This window comes from Acipenser ruthenus, chromosome 2, assembly GCF_902713425.1.
Source record: "Acipenser ruthenus chromosome 2, fAciRut3.2 maternal haplotype, whole genome shotgun sequence".
NCBI lineage: Eukaryota > Metazoa > Chordata > Actinopteri > Acipenseriformes > Acipenseridae > Acipenser > Acipenser ruthenus.
In genome coordinates, this window is record NC_081190.1 from 21,115,184 (window position 1) to 21,130,734 (window position 15,551).

General features: G+C 38.3%; 1 protein-coding gene across 2 annotated transcripts in view; it reads left to right on the forward strand.

Moving 5' to 3' along the window:
• LOC117964180 (calcium/calmodulin-dependent protein kinase type IV-like) overlaps positions 1–15,551 on the forward strand; it is a 107,913-nt gene that overhangs the window by 54,164 nt on the left and 38,198 nt on the right. The window contains exons 3-4 of one of the 2 annotated variants that reach the window (XM_058991709.1): positions 5,313–5,390; positions 11,001–11,063. In XM_058991709.1, the coding sequence (XP_058847692.1) occupies positions 5,313–5,390; positions 11,001–11,063 (141 nt within the window). The remainder of the gene's footprint in view (positions 1–5,312; positions 5,391–11,000; positions 11,064–15,551) is intronic. The other variant, XM_058991713.1, reaches the window with a different exon arrangement.

Here is a 15,551-nt window from a genome sequence, read left to right on the forward strand (position 1 = left end):
TAGGCGCTCAGCTCTGCGCAATGTTGCAAGCTTATCTTTTATGACCCTTTGTAAGAGATTGAGTCCCTCCTTCTGACTTTGTTCTGCTCTTCTCCATTGGTTCCTCAGCTGTCTCCTTTCTCTAACTAAGCGTTCAATCTCCTGCTGCCGTCTAGACTTTCCAGGAATAGTTTGTACTTTTTCCTTCCTTTTTTCAACTCCAAACCTCTCACTTCCATATGCGTAGATGATGTCCCCAAATTTATCTAGCTTCTTTTCAACTGTTCCACTTAATCTTTCCAGTGCAATGCAGAGATCTGTGTTTACTGTATCCATGCAGTTTTCTCACAAGCTCTTGGCCATTTAACTCCAGGCTTGTGCCCGTTGAGGTTCTTTTCTCTCTTATGCTGGTTTGTCTGACCGGGTTCACAAGGATCATTAGGTTCATCACTAACTGTGTCCATGCAAGTCCTCCTCACATCTATGACAGGGGTGCTGATATCCTGCGAACTGTGGTTTGCTTCCTGTCGCTGGATTTCATTCGACTGACTTGACTGACTTCGTAAGAAGTACTGATCAATGCGAGGCCCTTGTCCCTTCTCCCTCAAGCATTTCATTCTCCCTTGATGAATCTTCAAACCCCTGACCGTTGTCGCCTTGCTTCAGCCGCAGACACAAACCTGGAGTTCCATGTCTTTGTTAACTGCAGATCTTGAACTAGTCTTTTGTGAAGTACTCTCCATACTCATATCCGTTTCCGTTCCTAAGTCGTTAACCGTGTTGTCCAACGTTGAGTCATCTTCCGCCCCCGCTCTCGCAGACTCTAAGGGTATTTTTCTCTTTAATTTCTTAGAAGCCTTGGGCGGGTGTCTCCAGCATCCTGTAAACACAGAGCTGGATACTGCCGACAAGGGTAGCTAACCCTTACCAGCCCCAATGGGGTCTCTTTCCTCCTGTCAGCTGTCTCTCCAGGCTGTCACAAGGTCTTTCCCTTGTTGCCAGCTGCACTATTCACAGCAGTCACTGGACGTATCCAGATCTTCATGATTTCCATTACACGAGAGTAGATGTTAAAACTTCATGCTGATTTGAACTCGGCTCTCGCCAAGATAAGCACCAACTAAGACGTAGCTTTACAGTAAACTAATGTGATTCGTATGTGTCTCCATCCATTTACGTTTCCTTCCATATGATGATGTAGATATCCTTCTGTCTGGTGTTAATGGCTGAAGTGTAATGCTGGCTCCAGGGATCAGCTTATTTTGCCTCCCTGGCGCATCAGCACACACAACGGCTGCGATGCTGGCTCCGGGGATCAACCAAAGGGCGGCCTCCCCAGCGCATCAGCATGACAACCGTCTGGATTGAGCTAAGTAGGGTACATCTCTGGGGTTTTCAAGTGGGCACCTTCCATCCTCAGTGTTTCGTCGACTAGCCCACGACACCTCAAGAGGGCTCGACGGTGATTCTGGCGTCCCAGCATCACCCCCCTCCGTCCCCCACTCAACTCAGCCCAGCTTACTTACCTGTCCCCAGCCAGAATCTTTCCGTCTCAACCACAGCCAGTTGCTGCTCCTCTCTGCTGCTTCAGATAAGTTCTTCACTGTGCGACGCAACTCTTGGCCACTGAATCCGACGTCTCTGAGAAACCGGGTTGTAGAGTGTGCCACAAATCCTCGACAACCCACTTCCACTGGGTAAACCCGAACTCTCCATCCTCGCTGTTCCGCTTCAGTGGCTAATTGAGCATACCGCAGTTTCTTCCTCTCATACGCCTCATCTACAGCATCCTCCCATGGCACTGTTAACTCTACCAGGTGAACAAGGCGTGCTGATCCAGACCACAAGACAATATCTGGTCGAAGGTTAGTGGTGGCAATCTCAGGTGGAAAAATAAGCCGTTGACCAACATCTGCCAGCATTTTCCAGTCTCTAGCAGCTTCCAGTTGTCCTGGGCGAGGATTGGTTTTAACACCTTTTCTTGGTGGTTGCTCTATATATATATATATATAAAAATAATATATGTGAATGGTACAGATGCTAATCTATTAAACGACTAGCTGTGCAAATAAAATAATCTGTACTTTTTTTTTTTTGGATTAACCGTTAAGTGTCAAGTTTCAAATTTGCATTTTTACATGTGAAGACCGTGAACGTAAGTCACAGCACTTTACTTTTTGATTAAACTGATAGCTCTGATTTTGTATTTGCAGCTTTGGTGGGGAATTTAGGTCACAAAGTACTGTCGTTTGAACTAACCCTTAACCTACTCCTTATTTATTCCTATATGAAACACTGAATCATGTAGATAAACTTGTCAAGGCCAGAAGTGTGCAGGTTTGTAATAATGACAGCCATGTTTGTGTTAGCAGTACGCTCCTGACATTATTTTCTTTAATGGTGTCTTTCACTGAACCCTAGTTTTCCCGTCATGGACTTTTGTATGAATTGAATCTTTGAGTAAAAAATATCAAATTTACTTCAATTTTAATTGCCATGTGGCCTAGAGGTCAGATCTGTCTACTGGGAGTTGAGAAATCCTGTTTTTAATGATCAGCTGAGACGCTGACCTGCTTCGTGACCCTGATGCAAATTATTGCAATTTACAGTTTGGTACGTGCTTCATCTAACGAGCTGTTTAACTGGGTCCAAGAAGAACCTGATTTGTTATGGAGCTCCCAAGGCTAAATACATTATAAAACAAATCCATGATATCATCGTTTTCCTAATATATAATGTACTACATGCTTAATGATATTATGTGTGTTGTGTATTGTTGTTTCTGCTTAGACCATGATCCTTAGCATCATGGTTTTTAGCACTGAAGCCCATAAATGAAGCATTTGGAACTGAGGTGCAACACTGATATGCTTCCCCCTTCAGAAATATGAATCAAGAATCACGCAGAACACACATAATAGTATATTAGACAGGTATAGCCCCAACTGGTTCCAAGATTCTTTTTGCATTTTTGGCAGCAGATATAACACCTTTTAGAATAGTGTCTTATATTTTATGACTGTTTATTAGTTGCTATATTGTGGTACATGTCAACTGATTTAGTGTGTCTGTATATGTGCAGTGTATGAATTCTTAAAACAGATTTTTAATGAGGGTTTATTGTATTCATTTAGGCCTCACGGTTCCTACTGCATGAGCTAGAATTAACTACCCTATGGGGAGTAGTATGCTGATGTCCTCAATCTACATCCCATTATGTTGTTTTTATTATTATATATTATAAGTAGGGCTTCTGTTTTTCGGTTTTTATTAATTGGATTTTTCGGTGCTTATTTTTAGCTACTTTCGAGTTTTATGTAAATTGTTTCTTTTCGGGGCTTTCATTTTTGATATACTGTATGAAATTAGTGTTACACACTTAAGTTGTACCTTCTTTCCTTTTCTGTCTTCCACAACGAAATCCTCATGGTCACGGGCACATTCTTCTGGGGTTTTTGTGTGTAGGCATTTTTTTACATTTCGCCAGAATTCTGTTTTAAATCCTCTGTATCTTAACTGTAATACAGCTTTAAATCCCGCTAACAAGCCTCCATCCTGATTGTAATCTCGTTTTAAATCTCGCAAGCGGAGTCTCCAATAGAAATGTAGGAATGTGCTGTCACTCAGTAGTTAGGACGGGTTTAAAGTATTCAGAACGAATCAATAATAGATACAAGTCAGGAAGGCGGGACATTGCCCAGCAACATTGGGAAATGTATTTATTATAATTGTATTAATTAAAAAAAGGAAAAATCAAAGTGAATTGATTAACCATTTCCACAGTTTTTCTGGTGTTTTCCGGTGTTTATTGGCTATCCACCGATTTCATTTTTTTTGGATCAGGGTTGTTTTATCGGGTTTTATCAGTTAAAACTGAAAATCAGAAGCCCTAATTATAAGTCTAGTCCTTAAGATACAGCATGAAATCAAGGGCAAGTTTTTAAAACCAAAAAATCTTGCCAGCCACCCTCTAAGCTTTAAAATGCCATAAACTCCCACTATATATCTGAAAAATAAACAAAAGGTGTTCCTGCTACACTTGATTTGACTGCACATCCTCAGCACAACACCTAAAGTTCTGGTTTAAAATCATAACACAATCACAGTCACAACAGCAGGATTTCAAAGACATAATAATCATGTTTTTATGTCAATTACAAAAACAGACATGCTGGTTACTTGGTTTGTTTATTAAATGCAGTACACTTTTTTGTTTCCCTCCCAAAAAAAACCCTTTTATTTGGTAATTGGCTTAATCTTCTTGTGCGCTATCAGTCTTGTCTAACAACAATGGGAAGTTGCAGAGGCTGACCAGTAATAATGTCCTTCAATCAAATAACAAACCACTGAATTACATCAACAGACTGTGCCCTTGAGTCTCATTCAATCAGGTTTCGAATCAGGATACAACAACGGTGGGGTTGGGTGTGGAAATTAGTCCGCTATAAATTTCACCTGCTTTTAAAATAATTTTAAAAAGTACAATAAAAAAGCCATGCATGGTTTTTCCTTGTTTGAGAGATGCTTGGAAAACCAGCATTTTTGTTGACAAAGGTGTCTTCACCCGACTCCATTTCCAGAGTACGGTGTCCTGTGAAAGACTGAAGTATGAAACAGTTATGGGGGAGAATTAAAGTAGACTTTTCCAGTGTTTCAGCATGCTGCCAGTCAATTTGGTGTTCATATGGAAACTTACCTCTTGACATATATTCCTGATTTTCCTTACTGCTGAGTTGCCATCTTTTGCTAATTCATACAGTTCCCTTTCCAAGCCTCTCTGACCCTGCCATCAGAAACCATGAGCTGAGTCCAGCAGATTGCATTAACCGGGCACTACTTTCATCCAAATTAAATTTATTATCCTGTTATTTTCCTTAATTGACAGCTGTTTTATACTTGTATTGAATTACAACCCTATCATCTGCTGTGGATGGTATTTTAATGACCAAAATATGGTGCACATCAGCATCTTTCATGGGTGCAGATAGATTTGTTAACATAGTCTTGTAAATTATGCACGGTTCTTTCACCAATCCATATAAATGGCGTCTCGGTGCCTGTGCAGTCTGGCTGGAGGCAGGAAAAATTGAATGTCTGAGTGAGGAATAGATGAGCTACAGTTATAAACTGGGCTGCTGCAATTTGTCAGGAACACAAAGTTCAAGTAACCCAAGTACTGTAGCTTCTCATTTGATTTAAATAGTTTTTAAAATTGTCCTTACTAATTTGTGATGTTGGTAGTCATTCTGGGTGCTTTAGGGTTTGGTCGTTCTATATTTTGAGTTGTTAACATATTTCTTTCAATCTGCCTTTGCTTGGCTTTGAACTTGCAGAATCCTAACTGCTTACAAAACGAAACACTGCAGCTCGAACAGACGCTGCAAGCCAGCCGTTGCTGCATGTCAAAAAAGGTGAGCATGTAGCGTACATTATAGAAAAGGTGTCAATATGCATGTTTGCAGTTTGAAATGATGTCAAGTGAGGTGACAGTCGGTTGCTTGGGTGATAAATGTGATTAACATTAATCGGAGCCTGATAAGTAATAACCAGAGTCATGTTATTAGTAACTTGTTTTCATTAACTCAAATTATATTCTGGCCAGAACATTTCAACGTGATAATATCCAGAATGTGACATTATATATATATATATATATATATATATATATATATATATATATATATATATATATATATATACACACACACACACATAGGCGCCTAACCCATGGGGCAGAAGGGACACGTGCCCCCCCCCCACCTAAATCTTTTATTATTTAACTTAGATTAAGCAGTAGTGGTATTTCAAAATCACATAAGCCTGATTTTACTTGGTATGGGGCAGGTACATTTCACATACTTACTTCACATGTTTATTTTGGTGCCTAAGGATGCAGGAAGTGGGAGTGCTGTCAGTGCGGCCGAACTCTGGACTCTTGTTAACGTATGAGCAGTGTATGGTTGAGCTGCACTGCCTGTAATATTGTCATGAATTAGCTGTTTGAATGTTGATTTCAACCAATTGATTTAGCACTTTCTAGACAGAGATATAGACAGTTTGGGGCAATGTTATTGATTTAAACTGTGACAGATTTAAATACTGCCACCCTTTGCAGAGCATGAAGTTAAGGTCATGAAGAGCAAGGCAATGTTGCCTTCGTTGGGCGTGAAGATTCAGGGGCACCAAGACAGTTCTAGGGCAGAAAGGTACAATATAAATCCAATCCAAGGACACCAAGGCAATTTCATACTCATTCATAAAACAACAAAAAATAAATACAAAAAGCCTATTATGTTAATGTTAATTCAAACAAACACAAATCAATGTTTTCTGGGTGATTCACACACTAAGTGTAACAAAAATAAAATATAGGTCACTTTTCCATTGTAAAAATGAAATGGTATAAAAATACCCAGTTTAAAAACAAACTTTCATAATGAAAAAATACAAAGGGTAATTTGGCAAAAAATAAATATTGAGGGTATTTTTACTAAAGTCTGTAACCCTGTTAACAAGAGTTAAATATAGCGCTTGTCTGTGTCCTGTAATTGAAGCCTTTTAAAAAAAAACTCTATGCCATGTGTTTCATAATTTAGGGTAAGCAAGTTCAACTGGATTTCATATAACAAGTTGTCCACTGGTGAAGTGAATGTTTAATCAATGCATTTTTAAATGCTAAAAATAGTATTCTTTCAGAAATTGAGATTTTCACAGAGAATTGGATAGTATTATTACATGGCATTGGTCCTAATTCATGGAAATCGTGAAATCCGTGCTCACCATGAAAAAATACAGCCTTAGTGATACAACACCACAAATAAGCGATGTCAGTTAAGGGAAAGTTAGAAAGATTTTCAGCCAAACTGGCTTAAGATTTACCCATGGCTGGAGTGTAATAACGATAGCGGTCAAATGAGTTGTTCGGTCTGCAGTGTGTCAGCGCAACTGTAGTTTGCTAACCGCTGTTACAAAACCTGTACAAATAACGTGGCTTTGAAAAGAAAAAAAACAAAACAGGAAATAGAAACTTCGTCAGGCAATGGAGAGTGCTCAGCACCAAACAGCTGGATGTACATAATGTTAGATGTTTACATTTGACAGACTTTATATAGTTTCACAGTTCTTGAAATGTACAGTTGTAAAGGATTTACAGTTTGTTATGGTGTACTGCTGGACACTTGATTCAGGAAAAAAAAAAAGCTATGCTGTTTTAAAGCATACACATTCTAATCCCTTTCGTGAAAGCACCCGTTTTACTAGTTAAAAAGCAGAACTACATAAGGTAGTGACAATGTATTACACAAACACAAATGAAAACAGAAATCGATACACTTCTCAAGATTGTGTTTCGTTCACTATTATGTTATCTCGTTTCATAACACAGGGAGCTGCAACTTGAACCATGTCATACATAGCTTTTTGCTTGTTTGTGAGTGTGTGCGTGTGTGCGTGTGCGTGTGCGTGTGTGTGTGTGTGTGTTTGTGTGTGTTTTGTTTGGTTTTTTTGGTGTAAGGATGTGAGCAAAACTAACAACGATCTACCTATTTGTGTGCTCGTTTTTAGTGATGATGTTTTGGGGGAAATAACACCGAATTACAAATCAGCAACAGTCATTGAAATGTCTATATATAAATTATCAATGTATATACACTGAAGACTTGGAGTCAGAATGTGTATTGCACCGTTGCATTTTAAAGTATTGCAATTTTAAGCATAGAATCAGATCTCCTTATACCATACATGATCATAGAATATGTGATTATGTGTAATGTGGTATACGTTCTGTGTTTTTTTTTTTTTTTTTTACTAAGCTGTAAATTAAAAAAGGAAATTTAAATATAGGTCTATATTATTTGAAGTACTGTATAGTCACGTGTATGTGAAATGGCAGACAGCGCAGCATCGAAAACAAATGAAATTGCAGCTGCTAAAGAAATGGCCTGAAAACTCTCTGCTGTTTAATATTTTTTTTGTTAAACGCCTAAATGATCCAAACACAGTGGAATGCAAACTGTACAGGTGGCTTAACATATGAAGGCACAATAATCTCTGCAGTACTGATGTACGTTCTCATTAATGCATACATGCCAACAGTCCCTATATGGTTGGGACAGTCTTGATTTCCTAGCAAATATCCCATGTCCCGATATTTACCCATAGAAAAAAAAAATCATTTATTCTGCACAGTAGATAGTGAAAACCCGCTGTGCTCTTTGTGCAGCTGACACATCTGCTGATCACTAACTTATTCAATGATAAGAACGCTTCATTATGTCTATTTTTACGGTCATGATGGTCGTGTCGTGTTGAGTTGAGGGGATATGTCTATTATATGATAATGAGTGTTTTTTTGCATATGACTCCTCCCATGTGTATGATGTGTCTATTTTTTTGTTTTGGGTATTCAGCAGTACTTTGGATGACACTGCCAGAGAGTAATGGCAAAGGTCTTTTCTCTTGCACATTGAGTGCATTTATTGGTGCACAGTTACTATGCTATACAGTTTTATTTTCATAATTTATTCAAAACTGCCCCTGTTAGTGTGCATTAGAGCTAGAGTGGATTCTTCAGTAGACTTTATGTAGAGAGCTGGCAGGCAAGCTGAATACAGGTAACACAGCATTTCTGTTTTTGAGCTTCTTTCAAAAATGTTGACCTTTTGATTTTTCCAGTGGATGACGGTTATTCATTATTTTTAACAACCGAGTACTTAAAGTCATCTAACTCTAACAGTTTTGACTGCTGCTGTATTATAATTATACAGTCATCCATTTACATGATTGCCTTGTTACCTTTGATGTAACATCCATATTCATTTGAGCTAGAAGTGCCTCTTCTCCATGTTGGAAACCTTTGCTTTCAAGTAATGAGAAACTTTCTGAAGTATACCTGCTTTACCAGCTTTCATTTCCTGGCTTGTTAAAATGGAAAGTATGTTGAAGTCATGTGGATAGTAATCAGAAGGAGCTTCTTCTGGGACCTGTCTCAGAGCCTTTGATTATTAACCACTTTTTAATTCGGATTTGTTTAAACAGCTTAATGAAAACCAAACAGTATCATATTTTCCTTTAAGGATCACTTCACAAAGCATCTATTAATATGTTATTTAAGCACTAATGTCTGATGTAACCATCTTTACCTGTTGGTTGATTGACCGCAGCGACTGTTAGGTGTCCCAAGCTGAAGGCTAATGAAAGACAAGGAGATCTATAACTAGTACCTACTATTGATGTTTCTGGTATCACCCTCTAAAAGGGATTAAACCCGTGAATCACAAGTGGAAGTAGACCAAGTCAGTCTGTGGCCTTAAAACATATTACACTGCTGTGGTTTTTCTGTGTAACAAGATGTGTGTAATGAACCAAAACCACTTAGTGTGTTATGTGCCCAGGGCTTTTTACTGTATGAAGAATAAAAAAAAAGCAAATGGTTATTTGGAATTGGGTTATGGGGTGGAAACCTATACAGCTTGAGAAAAGTAGATCAGGGTAGGAACACACATTGTGAAAGTATTATGTGTTTATATGGGACTGTGTAGTGCATGCCCTCTTCGGCTGCTGTATCATGAAGTAATTGCATGAGGGGAGGGTGATAGCAGAGGCACACAGCAGAAAGGCAGTTTCCACCCCCAGATCCAATTAAGACACTTTTTAACGACCATCGGTATCCTGTGTCTGTTATATAGAACGAGTATTGTGGGTAAATTTACGCAATTGGTCATTTGTTAGAGGTGGGTCATTCCACGCTAACTGAAACAGAAAAGGGGCATTTTGTTGTCCGACCGTCTCAGATTTTGCTAGAAAAATTCACCTGGGGGGTTTTGGGCCCACTGAGTTCAGAAATGCTAATCTCTAATTTTTTTTTTTGACCTGGCAAAGGTCAACCTAAAAAAAAGTGACCCTGACCAGAAAAATCACCCTGGGCTCAACTTAGACGCTACCATCATGTGTAGCACCTTGTTCGACTCATAATGAATAGGACTTTCGAGAAAAAAATACCAGGGCCGTACCAAGCCCTCACGGTGCGGTTAAGGAGAGCCTGGGTTTAAGGAGAGCCGAGCCGTCTACTGAAGTCACACACAACAAAAGACGGTTGTTATTCATTGTTGTTAATTAACTCAGTTTGCCAAAAGATGTGCAAACAAATGGTGTTAAAAAAAAAATAGACGAATGGTTCAGCTGAATCTTGTATCGCTATATTTTGTAAATATATTAAAGAATGTCTTTATAATCAACATAATCAACACATTTGACTGATTTATATCCTTACTAAAGTTAAATTAGTACTGTTGAAGGGGAAAAAAAGAAGGTTTTAAAAATATGATTTGCCAAAGATATCTTGTGTAAGGATAGTTGTTTTTTTGTTTGGGTGCTTAAAAAAAGAATCTGTGCGAGCGTAACGAGAGCCGTAGTTGTATGTATGGTACTGCTGTACAGTATTTTGTTTGACTAGTTTTTTTTCTTTATATTAATATAATAAAGGTAAAGGATGTGATATTTGGTAGAATTTTGTGTTTTTGAGTGTGAGTTAAAGTGTATCTTGCAGGTTTTTTTTTTTTTATCACTGAAATGGATGCAGTAGTGTTTATTATTATTATTATTATTATTATTATTATTATTATTATTTTTAAAACATTTTATAGGCCACTAAAATGTGATTTAATGTGGATCATGGACCATGCCTCCCAAAAACACAACCTTTTTGTACCACGTCACGCGTGACATTTCAAAGGGGAAACAGTTCTAGGCCTATATGTCAGGCCTACAGGTTTGTAGGATTCAACTTGACTTGACTTGTAGGTTGTAAGGTTCAACTTGACTGTTTATGTAACACAGGCATGGATCTATTACAATTTTGTACTTAGCACAAATTACTTTAAACACTGTATTATATATGTATATATATATATATATAGAGAGAGAGAGAGAGAGAAAGAGAGAGAGAGATTTTGTTGTCATAAAAATAGTTCATCTAGAGCTTAGAGTATCTCGCTAACTTCAGCTTTTCTCATATTCTGCAGGTTGACAAGAAGATTGTTCGGACGGAAATTGGTGTTTTACTTCGACTTTCACATCCTAATATCGTAAGTGAATTGCAACAGATTGCACTGTTTTCTGTCTGTTCCTGTATCTGTGTGTCGGTCTCTAATTATCTGTCTCATTTTCAGGTCTCAGGTATATATATCATTTTGTATTAATTTAAAGTTTACTCACAATGAGGTATTAAAAAAAAACAGTAAGTACACATTTGCAGAAAAAGCTGAATTTACAGTTGCACACCCTAGTGGTTTCTAAACCCAGCATTTCTAAAACCAAAATCAGCTTTTATAAGTGCTTATAAAATGATATGGACTAGTAGGTAAGCATAATAAATAATAATATCTGCAGAAACAACAATACATAGTATTGTGTGTGTGTATATCTATCTATCTATCTATCTATCTATTGTAATATAGCGGGTTGTGAGAGACGGCAGGGAGGGGGTTAAAACCTCCCTGCAAAGAAAAAACTTGTGAGAATGCACCGTTTTGTGTTGCTTTATTGTTTTATTGTTAATTGTCTTCCGCACCTGGGCGTTATTAGAAATTAAGCCCAGGTGCGGGAGTTTAAAAGGAGTGCAAGCAGTCTGCTCAGGGCTGCTGAGTGGAAGGAGGCAGTAGGTGCGCTGTCTCCGGGTAGCCAAATGAAGAGAGAGTAAGTGCTGTTTGTAGCAGTGTGTTTGTGAAGACGGGTAAACAGCTTAGCTGTCCCGCGTTAGTCAGGGTGTTTTTTTAATAAACAAAAACACAACAAATACAAAAATCAAAATAACACCTAGCTCTTCTGGAGCACTAACTCGACTTTCAGGAAACACCCTGACTAACGCGGGACAGCTAAGCTGTTTACCCGTCTTCACAAACACACTGCTACAAACAGCACTTACTCTCTCTTCATTTGGCTACCCGGAGACAGCGCACCTACTGCCTCCTTCCACTCAGCAGCCCCGAGCAGACTGCTTGCACTCCTTTTAAACTCCCGCACCTGGGCTTAATTTCTAATAACGCCCAGGTGCGGAAGACAATTAACAATAAAACAATTAAACAATTAACAAAACAATAAAGCAACACAAAACGGTGCATTCTCACAAGTTTTTTCTTTGCAGGGAGGTTTTAACCCCCTCCCTGCCGTCTCTCACAACCCGCTATATTACACTATCTATATATTGTATGACTTATATTGTAACACTTGAATGTATTTGTATTTGCTTGCGATTGTAAGTCGCCCTGGATAAGGGCGTCTGCTAAGAAATAAATAATAATAATAATAATATATATATATATATATATACAGCGCTGGAAAAAATTAAGAGACCACTGCAAAATTATCAGTTTCTCTGGTTTTACTATTTATAGGAATGTGTTTGGGTAAAATGAACATTTTTGTTTTATTCTATAAACTACTGACAACATTTCTCCCAAATTCCAAATAAAAATATTGTCATTTAGAGCATTTATTTGCAGAAAATGACAACTGGTCAAAATAGCAAAAAAGATGCAGTGTTGTCAGACCTCGAATAATGCAAAGAAAATAAGTTCATATTCATTTTTAAACAACACAATACTAATGTTTTAACTTAGGAAGAGTTCAGAATCAATATTTGGTGGAATAACCCTGATTTTCAAGCACAGCTTTCATGCGTCTTGGCATGCTCTCCACCAGTCTTTCACATTGATGTTGGGTGACTTTATGCCACTCCTGGCGCAAAAATTCAAGCAGCTCGGCTTTGTTTGATGGATTGTGACCATCCATCTTCGTCTTGATCACATTCCAGAGGTTTTCAATGGGGTTCAGGTCTGGAGATTGGGCTGGCCATGACAGGGTATTGATCTGGTGGTCCTCCATCCACACTTTGATTGACCTGGCTGTGTGGCATGGAGCATTGTCCTGCTGGAAAAACCAATCCTCAGAGTTGGGGAACATTGTCAGAGCAGAAGGAAGCAAGTTTTCTTCCAGGACAACCTTGTACTTGGCTTGATTCATGCGTCCTTCACAAAGACAAATCTGCCCGATTCCAGCCTTGCTGAAGCACCCCCAGATGAGTCCAATTTTTAGCTTTGCCCAACACCTGGTCGTCTAATGGTTAGACAGAGACCTGGAGAGGCCTACAAGCCACAGTGTCTCGCACCCACTGTGAAATGTGGTGGAGGATCGGTGATGATCTAGGGGTGCTTCAGCAAGGCTGGAATCGGGCAGCTTTGGCATGAATGAGCAGCTTGAGCAGCAATGACTTCAACTAAGCATTTCCTGTAACTGTTGGTCAGTCTCTCACATTGGTTTTGAGGAATATTGGCTCATTCCTCCTTACAGAACTGCTTCAACTTGGTGACGTTTGAGGGGTTCCTTGCATGGACAGCTCGCTTCAGGTCCTGCCACAACATTTGGATGGGGTTTAGGTCTGGACTAGGCCATTCTAAAATGTAGAATTTCTTCTTCTGCAGCCATTCTTTTGTAGATCTGCTTGTATGTTTAGGATCATTGTCTTGCTGCACTTTCGGTTCAGCTTCAGCTCACAGACGGATGGCCTGACATTCTCCTCTAGAATCTTCTTTACAATGCAGAATTCATGGTTGTGTCAATGATGGCAAGCCGTCCAGGTCTTGAGGCAGCAAAGCAGCCCCAAACCATCACACTCCCACCACCATGCTTGACGGTTGGGATGAGGTTCTTCTGTTCGAACGCAGTGTTTGGTTTTCACCAAACATAACGTTTCTCATTGAGGCTAAAAAGTTCTACCTTTGACTCGTCTGTCCAGAGAACATTGTTCCAGAAGTCTTGTGGATCATCTATGTGCTCTTTGACAAACATCAGACGGGCAGCAATGTTCTTTTTAGAGAGCAGTGGTTTCCTCCTGGCTATCCTTCCATGAACACCATTCTTGTTCAGTCTTTTTCTGATAGTTGAGTCATGAACACTCACATGCAGATCCTTGGATGTTACTGTGGGGTTCTTTGTGACTTCCTTGATGATTTTCCGGTTTGTTCTTGGAGAGATTTTGGTAGGACGACCGCTCCTGGGTAGAGTGACTGTGGTCTTGAACTTTCTCCATGTCTGACAGTGGATTGGTAGAGCCCCAAATCCTTAGAAATGGTTTTGTAACCCTTTCTAGACTGATGAGTATCAATAGCTGTTTTTCTGAGGTCCTCAGAGATTTCTTTTGATCGTGGCATGATGTGTTTCCACACACCTGTATGGTGAAGACCAAACTTACAAAGTTTCTGATCTTTATATAGGGTGGGGCCTCCCAAACTCACCCCTGAAGATCTACCTAATTATTTAAACACCTGATTCTAATGATCCTCTTAATTGAGCTGATAAAACCAGGAGTTCACTTACTTTTTTACATACCCTGAATCTTAATTACTCATTGTTTGTCTAATTCATACATCATTTTGTTTCAAAAGACATGGAATTGGTTAATATAAACCCTATTGGATGTTTAAGAAAAGATTGGTTTTGATTCAAGAAGGCTATCATGGTAAAACTATGGAATTTCCGTAATTATCATTGGGGTTCACAAACTTTTTCTCGGCACTGTGTATATATATATATATATATATATATATATATATATATATATATATATATATATATATATACACATATATATACAGTATATATATGTGTGTGTGTAGCTTTCGAGAAGGTGAGAAAAAGCAGTTAATTATGAATAATCCGGATATGCAAATTTCACCATTGTAAGAGCGAGTCAAATTGCATGAAAATCGTGAAAAGGCTTCTAAACTCACATGGTTTTAAAAGTCAGAATTGTAACTGCAGACATGTTTCGTGCTCTTCGGGGCTCATCAGTGCAGAGTAATAACTGCACTCCTACTTGTGAGAAGCTCAGGAGAGTAAGTAAATACAAGTAGCTTTTTATAGGTATGTATGTACGGTACACCTTCAATTTGTAGTTTTAGAAGAAATAACAAGATAATGTACAATACAGGATAAAAGAAAACAAATGGACAAATACTCTACACCATGATGCCTGAAGATTTACATAGAAAGGAATAGTAGATTTAAATATATTACTAATACATATTAGATGTTTTTAAACCATGCAATAACTGGTTGTCTGGTTTCTACTAACCCAGATTAACATGAGGTCCAGAATAGTGGTAATTGGTTCTAATATATAGTACTGTATGTCTTAATTATATCTATCAAATTACATTACAGTATTTTCCTAATAACCGCATTTTATAATTTATAAACTAATTCAAACATATTAATCCACTACTTATACAATGTTTTAATTTGTATAACTTTCTGCAATCACACACTGCTTCAGATCATTCTTGGAAGAAAATACATTAAAATAAAGTAACTAAATGTAATACTTTTTTTTTTTTTTAATTTGCAATATTTTAACAGAAAATACCATATAATTTATAATAACTTTATATTCCCACTCCCAAAATGTGGAAGCATTCTCTCTAGCCCTGGTTAACAAAGCTTGTAAATAACTTCAGATTTTTCCTACTGCTAAAGCAAAACATGGTTTTACTAACCTAGCTTAACACGAGGTAGTC